We start from the raw sequence: 18784 nt of genomic DNA, 5'->3' as shown, positions 1-18784 counted from the left end.
CAATTAAATTAAAAGGTCTACTGCCAACTTTCAGAGCTTGCTTTCTATTATTATGAACACCAGTACTGGGGTTTTCTCAATCATCGTATAAGAAACGGGAAAAGGGGTTCAATTTCTACTACTCACATGGATATGTCATTGTCTTATAAAAGGCATTGCTCTACCACCTGGTAACAAGGTTTTTTTATTCTGAAAAGTATTTTTTACATCATTTCCTAAGTCTCCACCACTACATTCCTGACTACATAATGCATTAAAGCATTATTTGGGAAAATCATACCCAATGCAGAGCATCAATTTAAAAATCTTCCAGTATATTTGGTCTATCTACTTACATTAAAAAATGATTCATAAAAATTCAAAACTGCACATATCTATAGCCCAGGTTGCCTATTATCATATCATCAACGTAGAGACTACAAATAAAAACAGGTTGAAATGGGATAGTTACATAGGCAAAGTGAGCTACTGAGAATCAAGAAAAAGATATTAGTATGCTTAGAAAAAATCCCAGTAGTAGTAGGAGGAGGAGGAGGAGGAAAAATACATACTCCCCAGAGAAAATCCATTGCATATACTTAGTAGCCATATGATACTAAATTTCTCTTGAGAGCTCTTAACACAAAACCAAGGGAAGGAGAAAGGCTGGCTCTTGGGGTCATCTGCCTCAGAGGGGGAGATGTTTAATTCAGCTTGGTAGATTTGGTCAGCAGCAGCAAAACAGTAATGAGCTTACAGAGGATCAAACAGCCGGAAGGGCTCTCAAAGTTTATCTAGTCTATCTTCCTGCCAATGCAGGAAAATCTACTACCACAACATCTAAGTTTTGGTACTTCTGTTTAAAAACCTCTAACAAAGGAAAGCTTCTCCTTAGTTGAAGGTTTTGCACTTATATAAAGATTTTCGCTTGTTTGAGCTCAGCAGGCACAAGGTTTTGAATTCAAAATCAAAGTGACCTTTCCTAAAAGAGTGGTAACCTGTGACTTGTGGGCTTCACAATCCATTGTGTCAATGGAGTACCAGACTAGAGAAGCTTTTGGTCTGATCCATCAAGATGCTTCTGATCCAGAGTGAAGTCACTACTGAAGTAAACAACTTAGCAGAGACCAATTTGACAGGGTTCACAAAAAATAATCCTAGACACAGAAAACAGAATTAGACATGACGGGCCTATGTAAAGCATACCCAAATTAACATGCGCTAACAATTTCATATCCAGCCTTGAAACATAAGGCTCCAAAAGCTTCCTTTCTGATAACAACATAAAAGCTGATATGAGTCTTGAAGCATCTTAAATGCACACAAAATTAACAAGGATAAGTTTCCATGAAATATTCCACAAAGGTTTACGTCACAAGAAATCTGGTCGTCTTTAAGGTGCTTATGAACAGCAAATACTCACAGAGGTACAAAGAATGAGACTTTAATTGAAAGGCATTTCACTAGAGCTTTGAACTGAATCCTTCACATTCACTAGCATAGATGTAGACTTCCTTGGGTCAAAACAGCCAATAATGATGATGCAATTCGTTGGCTGATTGCCTGGGTCACAGGAATACTGAAACTATTCATTACACAACTTCATATTTTGAAAGAAAACCCATTTATATCCTGCCTTTCAGTCCAAGAAAGGTTGTCTTGACCTCTTCCTCTTACAAAAACAACACTATCATTATTGACATCCTTTTTCAAAAAGCATAGCAATATTCAACAGAAATACAACCAGCGTATAAAATAATAAACCAATGTCAACACCAGATCAATTCCTACTATGGGTGGAATGTTTACCTGATCAGACAGTAGACCAATGTAATTAGCATCACCACATGAACAAAACTGACATGTCAGATAAGGAAGAATTGAAACCTTTCATCTGACAGGCCTGACTTCTACATACAGGGATTTACAATCAGCCCCATCATGTCCATAGGTTATGAATCCACAAATCCAATCAACCATGGCTTAAAAATATTCAGAAAGAAAAAAAACCCACAATGAAAAGTTTTATTCTGTCACAAAAAAACCCTAGTACTGCAACTTCATTGTAATGGTTTATCATTTTATATCCTGGGTACCACTTTACTACGCCATTTATACAAAGGGACATGAGCATCCATGGAATTTGACATCCACAGGAGATCCTAGAACCAAAGCCTGACTGATTCTGAGAGCCCCCTGTATTTATTTCTGGGTGTATCTAATAATGTAGAGCCTCATCTGCAATATAAATCCAGACCAGGCAGGCCTTGAGAATCTTAGATTCTGTTCTAATATTTTCATTCATCTCTTAGAAATCCTAAAATAAATGAATGTGGTCCACATTCTGTGTGAAAGAAATTCCACAAGGAATAGCCTAGTCTTCAGTCCAATGTAGTAAGATTTTAACACAATGCTTGGCTGCTTATATTTAAGAAGTGTTATTAGAACAGACTTTCCAATAGGCAAAAGTTGGAGGCATTTCCAATGCAACTTGTTCTTTCTCATGAAATTGTTTTGGCGTGATAAAGGGACATACCGTGGAACATCCTTAATGACCTTTCCCTCCAACATCTTTTTTTTTTTCATTCAAAGAAATACAAACATATTTCTACATGCTTCATTTCCTGGGAATCATTCCAAAATTTTCCCATGGGAGGATTTTGGCAGAACTAGTCCAAGGAACATCTATTCATAACTTCTTGCAATATACTTCCTGTTAAGGTAAGAATGAGCTAGGAAGAATACAAGTAGGTCAAGTCTGGGAACCAATTTTAAAAACAGGTATAAAAGAACAAATAGCAGGAGTTGAAGGAAAAATGGGGGACAGATTATTTTATATCATTGTCCCTTGACCACAATCAAAATTAATTCAATGATTTTAAAACGGAGATACTGTACACATCAACACTGTTTCACAGTAAAACAGAGCTAAGCAACCATTTACAAATGCATCTTAATCCCAGAAGAATCTGTGGGCTACTAACACGACTTCCACTTGTTTGAAAGAAAAGTTTAGGCGGTTCACTCTGCAATGAGGAACGATTCAAGTGAGGCTGGATGACAGAAAAGCTAAACGACCAGGGAAGATTCTGGGAAATTCTGAAATGACATTTTCTTTTTCATTTTGGAAATTTGTTTTCAAATTCTGTTTCCAAGGCCCAACTCTCCCTGAAGTGTGCCAAAGTACGTCTGAGCTGCATCATTTTGGCATGTAAGCAGAGACTCCTATGATGAACTGTTCCACTTTACTACTACAAAATCCTTGCATTTTAAAAAACAGGAAAAGAGAAAAGGAGACAGCAAATGATAGCATACATGAGAAATGACACAATTCTTAGGAAGAAGAATGAGAAAATGTTCCAATACAGCTATTTCAGTGCAAAAATACTCCTCAGCTTCAAGTCTCCACATTTTCAATATGGGTTCCTTCTGTATGTACTGGACTACAGTTCCCATCATCCTGGTCAGTCTGCTCTAGTTATGCAAGATAGAAGACATAGTTCAACATGCAGGAGATGCTGGCTTGTGAAAAGAATGCAACAAGAGGCATAACTGGTAAGAGTATAACAGTATATGCAACCGTATGCTTTCCAAACAACTCCAAATGAAAGCACAAGTCGTATTATCAAGTTTCCGAGAGGCAGATGTTCTTCACCCAAGCAACAACAATATTTTGGTTTGTGCTCTTCTATTAACAAGTGCTTGCCAAAGCAAACAATTGGGCTAAGCTATGACCAAAGGTCCTTTCCGCACTGGCGATTCAAACATGAAGGAACAAGATGAAAAGAAAGGCTGTCTGCAATACACTGAAATGACTTATTATCTTCCTGTGTTTGAGAACTTAGGCAGGGAGGATACATTAGAACCCTTCCTTAGAATCCTTTTTCGTCCATCTCCTCCCAATCCACAACTTTTCACACCCTTCCACTTGTTTTAATAGCATGAAAACTGAACTTATTGAACTAATTAGCCTTTACAATTCTGAAACCAAGCTGAAAGAGAGTATTCACAAAAACAGCCTTTGTGACAAGTAATGGTTTGCTACAAGCCTAGTGTGCTATCGACCTTCAGAAGAAAGGAACAGAAAAAAATCTAGAACAGAGACTCTCTCTGAGACTACAAATACTTCAGTTGTGCTCAGAACACTTGAGCATTCCAGATACAGGGGGGGGGGGGGGGCAATTAGGAATGAACCTCTACACCAAATATCATCCAAAATCTTAAAAAAAAAAGCATGCACAGGACAGAGAGCTGGCCTATACCATGCTCCAAAAGAGTAAACTAAGAATTTAACCAAACTTTATAAAGCGGAGCAGACTTGGTTGGTATTATCTAGAGAGCCTATTTGATATCTTACAGAACTAATCTTGAGAGACAATTCTTGTCTTCTTGAGAAAGATCTTGGCAAGATCCCTATACACATAAACACACAACCCCCCTTCTGTACTATTGCTTTTTGAATAGAAAAATTCAGCATTTTTCATAGTAAAGCATAGCAATTATTATGATAAAGGTCCCAAAAAAGCAAAAGCTTATTCTTTAGGAAAAGAGAACTGAGACTGACAGAAAGCTTTCTTTCACTGTCTAAGGAGAGGTGCAATTATAGTTAGACTTTTTCCTGGCTATCACCAAGAATCTTGCTACTCTTCTCCCACAAAAGAAGCAGACAGCACTCCAATTGAGTTTTAAAACACAGATATACCCCAGTTAACAAAACAGGTGTGTTCCTGAGAATGGCTTCTTTGGCAAAAAAAAAAAAAAATAGGCACAAGAGACAAAATAACATGAAAATAATAGTGATATGCCCCTATGTAACTGAAGAGAAAAGCCATTGATATATTTTTCTACAAACTTTGTACACAGAACTGTCACTATGCATGTGTGAAATCAAACAACATTTCAAAGCTTTCCAAAATCACATAGAAGTTTCTTCTCAAATGCACACAGGGTATTTTTTTTCATTCATTGCCCTCCACTTTTCTTAAAATATTCATTTTGATGACCAAATATATAGATCTTTAACATTCTGAGATTAGATGATGAAGCAGGTTGGTACGATTTCCTCATTTCTATTTTGCTGTTCATGCATTTAAAGTAAGGATACTTATGTCAGGTGCATTTTACCTTGCCTGTTGTAGGCAAGTACACATAGCTACATTAGGATCAGTCACCAGAATTCCATGTTTCCATGCTTCCAGCCTTATTGCCAGTGCTACTGCAATTCAACACTGAAAGTATGTCTATCTTCAGTTCTTTTTCAACATTATTCCCAAAGTGGATGTTGGTGAAATCTTTCTAACTAGACAAAGAACAGGGAGAGAAAGAGATATAAGCAGACAAGGTTTTGTAAAAAAAAAAAAAAAAAAAGCTTTTTTATGTTAACTAAGGATGCCTGTAAAATAAAAGAACTCTAGAAACAACTCTGTGTGAATTAATGTAAACATCAAATATCAACTCTTCTCACGCACAGTGATGTGGTTCACCTTTTCAAAAATTGTAGCAACCATCACTACAAATTCACATGAGATAAAAACACAGCACAATTAAATTAGGTTGAGTTGTTTGCAATCAACCCTTTAGTGGATGCTTTGTATGTTAGCTAAGGAAGTGGATGGGCAACTCCAAAGCAAAATAAGAGAACAAATGTATTGTTTCATGATCCAAGGGCTCAGCTCCTCCACTGTCTCCAAGATTGATCACCAATGGGCATATGATGGGTTTGGCTTAAAAACCCTTATGACAGAGGTAGCAATTAAATCATCCTAGGATAGTCACAAACTGCACCTCAGGAACTTCCACAAAAGGATGTGCCACAGAGTAAAATTAGAATCAAGAGATGACAAGAATAACTTATTAAACTCAACCTGCTACTTCAAATTGAGGCTAGCAACTAAGTGTCAATGGAATCCTACATAACTTTTATGGGAACAGCAAAGGAAACCACACTTTCAATTTTTAAATAATATCAATTTGTAACAATAACTTTTTTTCTAAGAAATGGGATTCAATATGTAACAATTATATGACCAAACTGTAACATTACCTGGCCAGACATGACAACAAAACTTATTATTATATCATATCATATTTAAAAACAAACCAAATTGTATCATTGTATCTTATCATGTTTAAAATGCATTCCATGTCTCTTAAGTAAAAGTCAATATTCAATTTACAGAGAAAGGGAGGGAAGAAGTCAACCCCCAGAGCTGGTTCAGTGGTCCCTCAGGAGTTAATTCCCCCCCCCCCCCAAAAAAAAACCTATTATTTCCAAAATAACATTTGCCCCATTTTAAACCCAGGAGAGTTTGTTTTTAAAACAGGAAATGATCAGGAAGCGACTTCTAATTAGAAAGTCTGGTCTAGTTCCTTTTAGCATTAAAAAGAGGCAGCTTAAAGGTGTAAAACGGCAAAGGGATCATAACAACTTGTTGATGGATAACATTTAGCATCACCGTGTACTTATTATAATATCAAAGGTCCTGTCCAAATTCCTTTATTAAAAGGGCCTTCTTATCACAAGCTCTGGCAGCATCCTGCTGAAGATTCAAGGTGTTTGCAACAGAACTGTTCCAAGTCCAGAAACATATTGTTTCTTATCTCTTCTTTGCGTGCTTATACAATTCCACCATGAGGTAAGAGAAGAAGGGTAGAGCATGCCTGCTTTCTCATTATTGGGCTACTATTACTCCATTTTTGACCATATTGCCATGTAATGTTTGGACATGAGTCAGCAACTGGACCTGAACCTCTTTCGAGACTATTCCCCTTCAAAGTCAAAGCTGCCGTTGGGCTACCACTGTAAGGGGCCCAAGCCTAGAGAGACATTACCAGCAGGCAATACTAACATCAGCCTTTGCTCTGTCCTTGGAAAAACAAGCATTTGCCTCTGGAACACAAGCCACTCACCACTGAGCAAAATGTATCCTTTTCCATTCCTTCTTACTTCTCATCTCAAACATTCCAGCAGCCATGCTCTCACTTCCTTAACCTCAGGCCTTGGGAGAAGCACAACTATTCAGATAACATTTGAAATGCATAACAACTCCAAAGGAAGGAAAAAGTGCTGTGTGTCACCGAGACATGTTCTAGCCAACCTTTCTTCCCAACATACCAGTGCTCTGTGGTTTTCCTTTAAGAGGATCATTCAAATAATGAATTTTTTCTTCACCTGCATTCAAAATGGAATAGGCCAAGAGGGCTGTACCAAATATTCTCTCTTCCATTTCAAACTTTGCCAAAGCTGAGGGATGCAAGATGTTCCAAAAGGGGAGTCAGAAAAGGATCTCTCTTGATAATCACAGAATTGGAAGAGACCCCAAGGGCCATCAAGTCCAACCCCATTGTGCCATGCAGGAACACACCATCAAAACACTCCCAACAGATGGATATCCAGCCTCTTCTTAAAATCCTCCACCAGACTGTTAGGCAGCTTGTTTCACTGTTGAACAGCTCTTACTGTCAAGAAGTTTCTTCTAATGTTTAGGTGGACTCTCTTTCCTTGCAATTTAAATCATTGCTCTTTGTCCTGGTCTCTAGAGCAGCGGAAAACAAGCTTGCCTCCTCCTCAATTGAACATCCTTTCAAATATTTAAACAACTAGTTTTGCTTTGGAAAAAGGGACCAGGCTTAATAATAATAATAATAATAATAATAATAATAATAATAATAATAATAATAATAATAATAATAAAAAAACATCAACAACAACTTTATTCCTTTATCCCACCACCATCTCCCCAAAGGGACACGGGGTGGCTTACACATGGTACAAGTGCCTAAAAACAGAGCATAAAATAAAACACAATACAAAATGCGATTAAATAAAACAGTAGGCATATAAAACAACAACTTAAAACTCAATTAAAATGGTGTTCATCTTGCAGTAATCTACTGTAAACATGGCTAGGCTGTAAATAATGGGCAAGGGAATGGGATAAGTGCCATAGCAACATCTCCTGTGCCAAGGCAACATGCTATGCAATATATAATATATTGCATATACATATAATATTGATAATATTATAATGTAATACAATATTATACTAATAATACAATATAATAATATTAATTATATATTATATATTAAATATAATATTACTAATAATATTACCATATAATGATATCATACAATATAGTAATTTAATGCTTATATTGTGCTATGCTAATAACATATTGTATGTACATTTGATTTGTAAGCTCTGAGTTCCCTTGGGGTGAGAAGAGTGGGATATAAATGTAGTACATAAATAAATAAATAAGTGCAAAAGTGCAACCATGGGACGCGAGCATGGAATGTTGTGCAAGAATGCATAACAATTGTGTAGAACAACTAAGGGCTAGGCGTTCTCAAAAACTTGTTTGAACATCCAGGTCTTCAGGTCCTTATGGAAGGCGGACAGTGTGGAGGCTTGCCTAATCTCCTTGGGGAGGGCGTTCCAAAGCAGGTGGGACACCACTGAAAAAGCCCTCTCCTTCGTCCCCACCAACCACGTTTGTGACGGTGGTGGGACCAAGAGGAGGGCCTCCCTGGCAGAACTTAGAGCCTGTGCCAGTTCACAGGGGGGATGCAGTCACAAAGACGGACTGGACACGAACCGTTTAGGGCTTTGTATGGCATTGAATTTTATGTTGTGAATCGCTCTGAGTCCCAATGGGGAGATAGGGTGGGATAGAAATAAAGTTTTACTTACTTACTTTCTTGTAGGCAATAACCTGCACTTTGAATTGGGTCCAGAAACTTATCGGCAGCCAATGGAGCTGCTTTAGAAGGGGCAGCGCATGCTCCCTATAGTTAGCTCCAGTTAGTAGCCTGGCTGCCAATTTCTGCACCAGTTATAGTTTCCGAGCCGTCTTCAAAGGCAGCCCCACATAGAATGCATTGCAGTAATCCAGTCTAGGTTTACAAAGAAACGACTGCCTAGTCTAATATATTTTTGACGTAGTCAGACAATTCTGACTACCTCTTGCGACACCTCCACAGACTATGTAAGAGGCAGACACCACAATTCAGACCATCACAGAAAAATATTACAATGTCACTGTGCAATACACGTTTGAGTGCCACATATGCAGCCATAACCTGTGTTGCAAAGAGGCATCAGGGACATGCATACAAATCAGTCCTCAAGCAGGAGTGACAGACTTGCCTGGAGCTACTCACGAAAATTCACAGCCAAGTAGGAGCCGACTCTGGGTATCTCATATTCACGTCATAATGTCACACTTCTATTTTGGTAATGAAGAAACTGGCCTAGTCGGAAGCTAGACAACACTTCTGGAAACAATTATCTTTCAGATACACCAAGGTTCATTCAATGCTCAGTTGCTAACTACCTGGATACAGTTAATTCCATGACTAAAAGAACCCAACCTTGCCTTACCTTGGAAGGTAAGCAGGGTCAGCCTGCTTACCAGCCTGCAAAGCCACCTCTTGAGTATTCCTTGCCTAAGAAAACCCTGTGAAACTCATGAGTCTTAGAATTATAGAGTTCAAAGAGACCAAAAGGGCCATCCAGTCCAACTCCCTGATATAACTCGACAAGTTACCTAAAGGCACATACACACAGTTAACTCCAAATGTCAAACCCTAATCATAATATTTCTGACACCAATTTAATATATAATAATAGTATAACAATATATTTATGCAGACTGCATAAATAATCTACCAATAGATATTTGAATTAACCTTGGACAAATAATATATTCTTTCTGAGGAAAAGAGGGGAAAGCAAAGGCAAAACCCCTCTGAACAAATGTTACCAAGAAAACCTGATGATAGGTTCACCTTAGGAGTGCCATAAGTTAGAAACAACTTGAAAGCACACAACAACAAAGCTTACCAGTAGCACTGAATACCGCAACCCTTGGGACTTCAATGTTTGCCATTTTTATGGTACATGCTCTCCCTCCTGCTGCACCCTCTGTTGGTTCCCCATCTGTGCACTAGAAATAAGGAATTGTGGGATGTTGTGTTCTTAAAACAACATATCATACATCTTTGCCTTTATGTACAAGCTTGCTTATGCTGTTCTTTCCTTACACAAAGGAGCCTGAGCCAAAGATACAGATTCCATTTTGTTTTACTGCAGGGCTGGGCATGCAGTTCTCCAAGGAGTTGTTGATGTTTTCGTAGCCTGTGACACTTCCACAGAGTGCTGTCTTTAGCAAAACAAAAGGATACACTGCTTCTCTAAGAAGCCTCCAGGTATGGTGACTTGCCTTTTTAATAGGCTGCAAGGGCTTCTGCACTGTTTAGTATTCTTTTAAAAACAGCAACACTGGTTTATTTTTCAAAACCAGAAGTGGATTTTGGATGACTTTTTGTTTTGTTTTGGACATTCGTTGAAGTCCAAAGAAGTTCCCAGAAGGTGCCAATGAAAGAAAATTCTGTCTGTTTACCTCATTTTAGTCTACCTCTTTCTTTGATTGACTCTAGAACAACTGATCATAGCTTACTTCTTCATACAGACCACAGTGCATGAAGCAAAACAAAGCAAGAATCATTAAATAGTTGTAGTGACAAAAAACAATCTCATTTGCCTCCACAGAAGCTTGAATCCAAGCCAGTTCCCCAGACCTTGATGAAATGTATGGTCCTCATATTGCCACTATCAATGCCATCACAGATCCGAAGTAGAAGTGAAGGCTCATATGATACACCAGTGATTCCAAGGTATTTGTTTGAAATATCACAAGGATTATTTTTAGTGCTGTTCTATTTATTATAAAGCTTTGTGAACGGCACAGAAACGCCATACTAAGAAAATTGCCCCTTTTTTCTGTGACCTTTAAAATAATCAAGCCCAATGTTAAGCCTTTGTACTTAGTAGTTAGTTCCACTATCCCCAGGTAACTGTGAGGGCTTAGGCTTAGGATTTCTGCAAGAATAGGAATGCAACACCAAAACTTCTTTCTTCTTCTTCTTGGAATTCATTTGATATTCTCAGCAACGCTGTACAACAGATTGTTCCTTTTAGTGGCTTGTTTACGAACATGCTGCCCTTCCTTTTACAAGAACATTGGAAATCTCCCCTGTTGAGTTTATTTATGCCGTTTTGGCTGTGACCTTAGCTGTTTTCCTTAGATTTTTTTTTTTTTTGCTAAAGACCAAAAGGTTGAGCTTTTTGACCCGGAACTACTCCAAATAAGGAGTGTGGGCCTTTATTTCAACAGGAGACCCACTCTCATGAATTATACACACAAATGAACTCCATACATACATGTACAAACACATGTGTTACCTACATGTAATACAAGTATATAACGTATACTCATATGTATGGCATTTACGCATTGCTTTCAAGGGTTCAAACCAATTTGATTGAAATGCTTATAAAGTGGGTCTATATAATCCTATTAAGGAGGAAGGAACCTAAATCTTAAGAGAGCTTCCCAAAACCCCCTGCCCAAGAAACAGTAAGGGGGTTGAAAGAAGTATTTCCTTGACTGATTTTTTACTACTTTAGTCATTGTGTCATACCAAATTAGTCCCAGAGCAGGTCGGAAGACATCTAAGGCTTACCTAGATAAAACCCACCTAAACTCACTTCTGATTCTGGAATCTCCAAATACTTTATTCTTCCTAAAGTTTCATTTAATTAAGTGCTTTACTGCATGTATATCTGGAGGAATTTAGTGGCAGCGTTCTGTACCAATCCCTCCAAGCAGTTCCAAAACCTTCATTAGGCATTTTTTGCATTCTGTTCTGCCAAAGCATCTTGTTTATTTCTCAACAAAGGAACTAGCCAGCTTTTCCATCAACTATTATGAAAGACATTTGAGACCTAAAAGGGTCATGACTTCATCTTCTCTCAGAATGGGCGGGCAGAGGAATGTTTGTTTCCGACTCCACTCCTGGCTCAAAGCTGAGCTACAATCGGCGTGTTTAAAAATTGTGTTATCCTGGCAAACACAAGGCTCCAGTCACATTGCAAACTCAGATGAAAGGACTCCATACTTGCCTCTTTTTCAGTGTCTCTTGATATGCACATCCACTGGTTCTCCTTCACGCTGTATGCCCAGAAGTCTGCCAGGTCCTGTGTACCATCCCAGCCTCCAAACAAATACACCGTTTCTATCAAAATTGTGGGTGAAGAGGCATTAGTTTGTGAATCAACCAACTTGAAATAGAACTGCATTGTCAAAATGTCTACTTACAACAACTAAATACTTCAAAATGTAAAACCCTACCTCTTCTGAAGTATGATCAATGAGAAATATTGAGCAAGATTGGTGCTTAAACCATGGCAGAGTCTTGTAATTAATTTTAATACAATTTCGACAAGATGTAAACTATGCCCTTAATGATTTTGTAGATGTCTTTTATACTAGAAGAACTTTATAAAGATTCTTACACACACACATACACACACATAGAAGAAGAGGTTAAAAGTGTGAGACAATAAAATAAAATGGAGATATGGCACCATATGCAATCGTGTCTTAGTTCCATACCGCTGTAATATGTCTGTGATTAAAACTAAATACAAAGAGACAGTCACAAATCTTTTTCACAAAAAATATGTTGCAATTTCCACATCAGCCTACACTTGAAAGTGTTTTTTTAAATCTCTGACGAAAGATATTTAGAACTACATGTTCAAATCCCTTTGTATCAGAAGTTGGCGGATTGATTCTGCCTACATACAGCCAAATCTTTCCGACAATTTCCCTTGATTCCTAGACAATCTGGGAAGTAAACTATCACAGGGAGAAAGAAAAAAGTTGAGTGAACAAATGGGAAAACAAGGATAAAGGAAAGCAGCCACATTATATGAATGAAACGTGGTCTGCACAGAATCCTTTAGTAGAAGTGTGAAATCAAGGGTCAAGGGTCTACTGCCTATTTTTTCCATCATTTCTACATAACTGATATTTTGTTGTTTGTCTTCATAGGGATGTTCATACAATCATTCAGCTGAAAAGCAATAAAATGTCAGTTATGTAGAAGTAATGGAGAATTTAGTCAATGGGTACTTGGCCATTGATTGTTCATTTCCGCTAATATCCTCACATTTAGATCAAGTGAACAGTATGGTGATCATGGGTAGAGTGAAATCTGTGATGAGATGTCAACATACAAAATAATCTGCAAGGAGCATACAAAAAATCTGGAAGAAACATACAATGTAATCTGGAAGAAACCAAGAAGAGGAGGGATGAAGATGGCTCCAATATCCAAACACACAGCATCAGCCAATAGTATGCCAATTGTGCACAACTATAAGGCCTCAGGAACTTCAATTTAAACAAAGATTCAACTTCAGAAAGGCAGATTGGTCTAAATTCTCAGACATGTTAGATGACACGATCATATTGGTCGCCCCAATCCCTGAGGAATACGAGTGCTTTATCAAAATAATAAAAACCTGTTCATGGGCTTCTATACTGAGAGGCGGCAGAACACACTACCTTCAGGGCATTACCCTTGATACAGCTGCCTTGTTAAAAGACTATTACAGGCTCCACCATGAAGACCTATTTAGTGAGCAAACTTTTAAGGCAGCACAGAGCATTCTGTCCTCCATCTGAAGTCAAGAAAGAACAGTGGATAAAGCTGATTACAGAAGTCAATATGGGCAGGAGAAGTCAGAAGGCATGGAGGCTGTTAAGATGGCTGAGCAATAATCACTCACAAACTAATACTCATGCCAACATAAAGGCAAATCAGATAGCGCATCAACTTCTGAAGAATGGGAAACCCAATCTTTCCACCAAAATAGGAAGGAAACCATTAGTCAAACAACCAGATAATAACAACAACCTTCATGAACCTTTTACATCTACTGAATTGGACATGGACCTCAATAAATGTAAAAATGGCAAAGCAGCTGGCCTGGACAATCTACGGATGGAACAAATTAAGAACTTTTGCCCAAAAGCAAGGTGCTGGCTGCAGAAGCTGATGAACAACTGCACTCCCCAAAATCTGGAGGAAAACAAGAGCATCTTCAAACGAGGCAAAGACTGTAATTACCTAAAAAGCTATAGACCAATCTCCTTATTGTGCCATCTTTACAAAGTTCTGAAGAGACTTATTTGCATAGAATTATGGAAAAAATAGATCCATGTATGATCCCACAGAAATGGCTTCAGGAAAGCCAAAGGCTGCACATCACAGGTGTTGAACCTGACTCAGCCCATAGAAGATAGGTTTGAAAGGCAGCAGATTACCGGAGTTGTCTACATAGAGCTGTCAGCAGCTTATGACACTGTAAATCATCGCCTTCTCCTGAGAAAAACTTAACAATATCACAAAGGACTATCACCTCACCCGCTTCATAGGAAATCTGTTACAAAACAGGAGCTTTTTTGTTGAATTCCAGGGCCAGAGAAGCAGATGGCAAAAACAGAAGAATAGCCTGCCTCAGAGGAGCGTGCTTGCTCCATCAATGTTTAACCTTTACACAAATGATCATCCACTGCCAGAAGGGACAGAGTGTTTCATCTACACTGACGACTGTGCCATCACCGCCCAAGCAGGGAGCTTTGAAATGGTTAAACAGAAGTTCTCTGAAGCTTCAGATGCTCTTACTGCCTATTACAGGGAAAACCAGCTGATCCCTAATCCATCTAAAACACAGACATGTGCTTTTCACCTTAACAACAGACAAGCATCTCGAGCTCTGAGAATTACCCGGAAATAAATCCCACTGGAGCATTGCAGTACAACAAAATACTTGGGAGTTACCCTGGACTGTGCCCTGGCTTACAAGAAGCACTGCTATTGACTATCAAGCAAACACGCTAGAAATAACATTGTACGAAAGCTGACTGGCACAACCTAGAGATCACAACCAGACACAGTGAAGATGCGTTTTGCTACTCTGCTGCTGAATACGTATGCCCAGTGTGGAATACATCCCACCACGTTAAAACAGTGGATGTGGCTCTTAATGAGACATGCCATATTATTTATTTATTTACAGCATTTATATTATCACAGGATGTCTACGGCCCACACCACTGGAGAAATTGCACCACCTGACATCTGCTGGGAAGTAGCAGCCAGCAACGAAAGGACCAAGGCATTGATATCTCCAGCCCATCCCCTGTTTGGATATCAGCTAGCACTCCCCAGCAAGTGAGAGTCCAAAAGTGGCATGCTAAAACCCAGAACCTCAATCAGTGGCTGACGCCGGAGGACAGACTCCCTCCTGGGCACACAGAAGACTAGGCGACTTGGAAGGCATTGAACAGACTGCACTCTGGCACCATGAAATGCAGAGCCAACCTTAAGAAATGGGTTACAAAGTGGAGTCCACAACATGCGAGTGTGGAGAAGAGCAAATCACAGACCACCTACTACAATGCAGTCTGGGCCCTACCACATGCACAATGGAGGACCTTCTTAAAGCAACACCAGAGGCACTCCAAAAAACTGGTCAAAAAACATTTAGTATAATGCCAAGTTTTTTAAACTTTGTGTTATCAAATAGATTACAACTTGTACCCTCGGTTCGCTTCTGACACGATAAATAAATAAACTCTAAAAAAAGTCTTTATAATATCCTGCCATACATAAAGGCTTCTCAGCAGACAAGATGATCTAGAAAACAGTTCCTAACAGAAGTCTGAAAAGTGCTTCTGTAAATCTCACCATCAACCAACAAAAAACCTAGCACAAGAAAGATTTCATCCTGGGATTATTCACTGAAATATATTAATGCACTAGTCTACAGACATCCGGCCATGTCGCCAAATGATGTAATAATGCTTCCTTTTGAGGGAGAAGCACAGAGAGAGAGAGACTGACCTCGGCTTACAGTAGCTGGTGGCTACCCCTAGTGCTTCCACCAAAAGGTTACCTTGGGTCATTAACTTTAATTACCCTTCCTTTCTGAAAGCACAGGGCGGGCAATGTTCCTTGCAAACAGCAAGTCCTTTTGTGTCCCTAAGTTCTCACAGCTCACAAAACCCACATTTGCCACAATGGCCCAATTGATAACCAAGGAAAAAGCACGAGAGATTTGGTACAAGCCACATGCCCTACTAGGCCTCAGACAAAACATCATGCGAAGCCCAGAGAGGTTGCGTCAATAGCAAAAAGGGAATTAATCTAATGGAGTCTAGCTGAAAGAAAAATCCACAAGCAACTAGAGAAAGTGGATTGCTACTACCATGAACCAAACTCTTCAAGGTTAAAAGACACAAAGAACATTTGCGTTGTTATAATTTCTCCAGCTGTACTGCAGCCCAAAGGTTGCTTCCATCCTGTCATCCATCTTTTTTGGCAGAATGAGTAATGTTTGCCTTTTTTCTTCATGTTCCTTAGCTGATGGGCAACATTTATTTTCTTATACTATGCTATAAATAACAAATGCTATTTTTGTTGAGCAATTGAACTTAAGAATTACAGAGCAAATGCTGTCTCTGAAATGAATATTCTGAACTGTTTTTTCATGCATTTCTTGCCTTGGTCAAATTCCAAAATTTAAAATGGACAATTGGGGGGGGGGGGGGCATCACATTTTATTGAACTGAAACACCTCTAAATCAGTGGTTCTCAACCTGGGGTCCCCAGATGTTTTTGGCCTACAACTCCCAGAAATCCCAGCCAATTTACCAGCTGTTAGGATTTATGAGAGTTGAAGGCCACAAACATCTGGGGACCCCAGGCTGAGAACCACTACTCTAAATGAATAAATAAATGAATGAGCACCCTTACCAATGGTTATACTGTTAAGGGATGGCGAGGGTTCCAGACAATATCTATTCGAAAATCAGCATTAAAATACAGTATTGTGGCTGCTGGTACTTCCTTTGCTGAGCCTTTTTCAAATTATTTAAAGGTTATTAACATCTTCCTCAGGATTCCTCTGAATCTATACGTTATTCTCCTCACTAGGGCTCATGGAAGAATAAAGGAGGCATTCTGAGTGGCCAATACAAGTTCCTGACCCGCTCAAGAGCTAGGCAGACCAGGCTTGAATAATTATCCATTTGTCAGATCTGTTTTATGGAATTCAACCATCTATCAACAATGGAACTGAAACATTCTTGGTCTCATCTTCTTCCCTCCCCACATCCTGAAACTAGCTCAGACACATTATGTGTCAAACAAAGCACATTCAAAGCAGACTAAAATTCTCATATCTTCCACCTTTGCCACTAACCTATCTCTATCATTTTCCACAACAATACATCTGATATATACCTTCAAGCGAGGGGTAGAGCAAGTGTGGTAGGCTATTTTCACATACCTTGATTTACCATAAGAAGAAGCAAAATATAAAGCCAAAAAACAGCTTCCAGGAATAGAAAGTAGCCTTGCCATGTCCCATTTTCCTTACAGTTGGGAAGCCTTGCAGAGAGGGTTTCCTGGGACTGCAAAACCAGAAGCACAACCTTCCCTATGCCCCTGCTTTAAGCATTTCTTCTATGTCAGCCCGTTCCTTCATTTCCAACTCCAAACCACCAGCTTATGCTTCTGTAATGGAAAGTTTAGCCAATCTGAGAAGTAGGTGACCAAAGTGTGAACACGTACTTCTGCAGACGCGCGATCACTGCAAGTTTCAGGGCATAAATCACTTAAACAAAAAACTCCTCTCCAGTCTGCATATGCATATACTAAACATTCAAAGGCAACATTCACAATTTAAGGACACAGCAGCCACAAAGTTGATAAGCTATGAAAGCCTCCCAGCTTTAGAAATAGCAACAAGCCCTATGTTAACCATTTCAATATGACTGAGCAAGATGCTTCCTTGCCCTAAATGTCACCATATCAAAACTGTACATGCATTAACATGTACAGTTAACAAAGAAGATGTGTCCCTGGTTGTTACTTCTTTTAAAAGTAGAAATAACAAGAGAAGGAATAGGGACAGGATACAAAACCACAAAAAAGATGAGAAGTTCAATATGTTTCCAGTTAACATTCAATACTAAACAATGTATGCATCTGAAGCGAAATAACCTAGTCAGGTAAACTTTGCATAAGTACTCAAAAACATTTTGACTCTTCTAGAGACCCCAGAAGTCTTTTTCCACAATGTATTCAGGAATTATTTTTTCTTTCACAAGTTTCCATTTTTCATGGTTTCCATTCTGGAGAGCAGACATATGGGTTCTATACTAGGAGAAGCTGCTGAGACAAACTTCTCTGCAGTTTACCTTGCCTCTTTTAGGCTGGTACACATGGTAACAGAAGCATTTATTAGAGCAGAAACCTACTTTTTCTGAGCTCAAATTTTATTACACTGTTTACTCTAGATGCACTGATGTTTTTACTCTAGATATGCTACTCTTATCCTCTCTCACCATCCTCTCAATGCCAAATCTGGTATTAAAAATTTCCAGCTAGATAGAAGACAAAGAAATAAAGTGGAGCTTGGCAGGTAGAAATGGACTTTATAAAAAGAACATTCTTTGTCAGATGCTTTATTAACTAAGGTACCTATATTGGATATCGGGGTTTGCCATTCTGGCTCTTGCAACTACCATCAGTCTCCTCTCCACTCTCATTTACACCTAATACAAACATCATTCAGAGAAAATTAGAAATTGATTTGAAGCGGTGACTAACTGGTTTGGTGACGTAGTTAAGCATCCGAGACAGAAAGTGTTCACTTTAACAACATTATCATGCTTTTGTTTGCCGCCTAGAGAAGGAATCAACTATATTTAGAGACATGAATTCCAAATCTCCTGCTAGTGATGATTTCCTGTCTTATATTTACAAGAAATTGTTGTACTATGTAATATATCAATTAAAAAACCAGTTAAGAAATAGAAATCTGTCTTCCACCGGATCATACCAATTCAAGCTAGTTTAATACTGTCTAGACAAGCAATGGAT

The 18784-nt window shown here is 38.7% G+C and overlaps 1 protein-coding gene and 1 long non-coding RNA gene across 3 annotated transcripts in view; one reads left to right on the top strand and one right to left on the bottom strand.

Moving 5' to 3' along the window:
* Positions 1 to 18784, bottom strand: part of mkln1 (muskelin 1) — a 107754-nt gene that overhangs the window by 38023 nt on the left and 50947 nt on the right. For both annotated transcript variants that reach the window (XM_003220747.4, XM_062983317.1), the window contains one exon: positions 11946 to 12058. In XM_003220747.4, the coding sequence (XP_003220795.2) occupies positions 11946 to 12058 (113 nt within the window). The remainder of the gene's footprint in view (positions 1 to 11945; positions 12059 to 18784) is intronic.
* LOC134299674 (uncharacterized) lies at positions 8318 to 18715 on the top strand. The gene is made up of 4 exons (XR_010006941.1): positions 8318 to 8426; positions 10074 to 10189; positions 10533 to 10657; positions 16832 to 18715. It is a non-coding gene; the product is annotated as an uncharacterized LOC134299674 (long non-coding RNA).

The sequence above is a fragment of the Anolis carolinensis genome, chromosome 5 (genome assembly GCF_035594765.1).
Source record: "Anolis carolinensis isolate JA03-04 chromosome 5, rAnoCar3.1.pri, whole genome shotgun sequence".
Classification (NCBI taxonomy): domain Eukaryota; kingdom Metazoa; phylum Chordata; class Lepidosauria; order Squamata; family Dactyloidae; genus Anolis; species Anolis carolinensis.
This window is presented reverse-complemented; position numbering and strand designations above follow the sequence as displayed.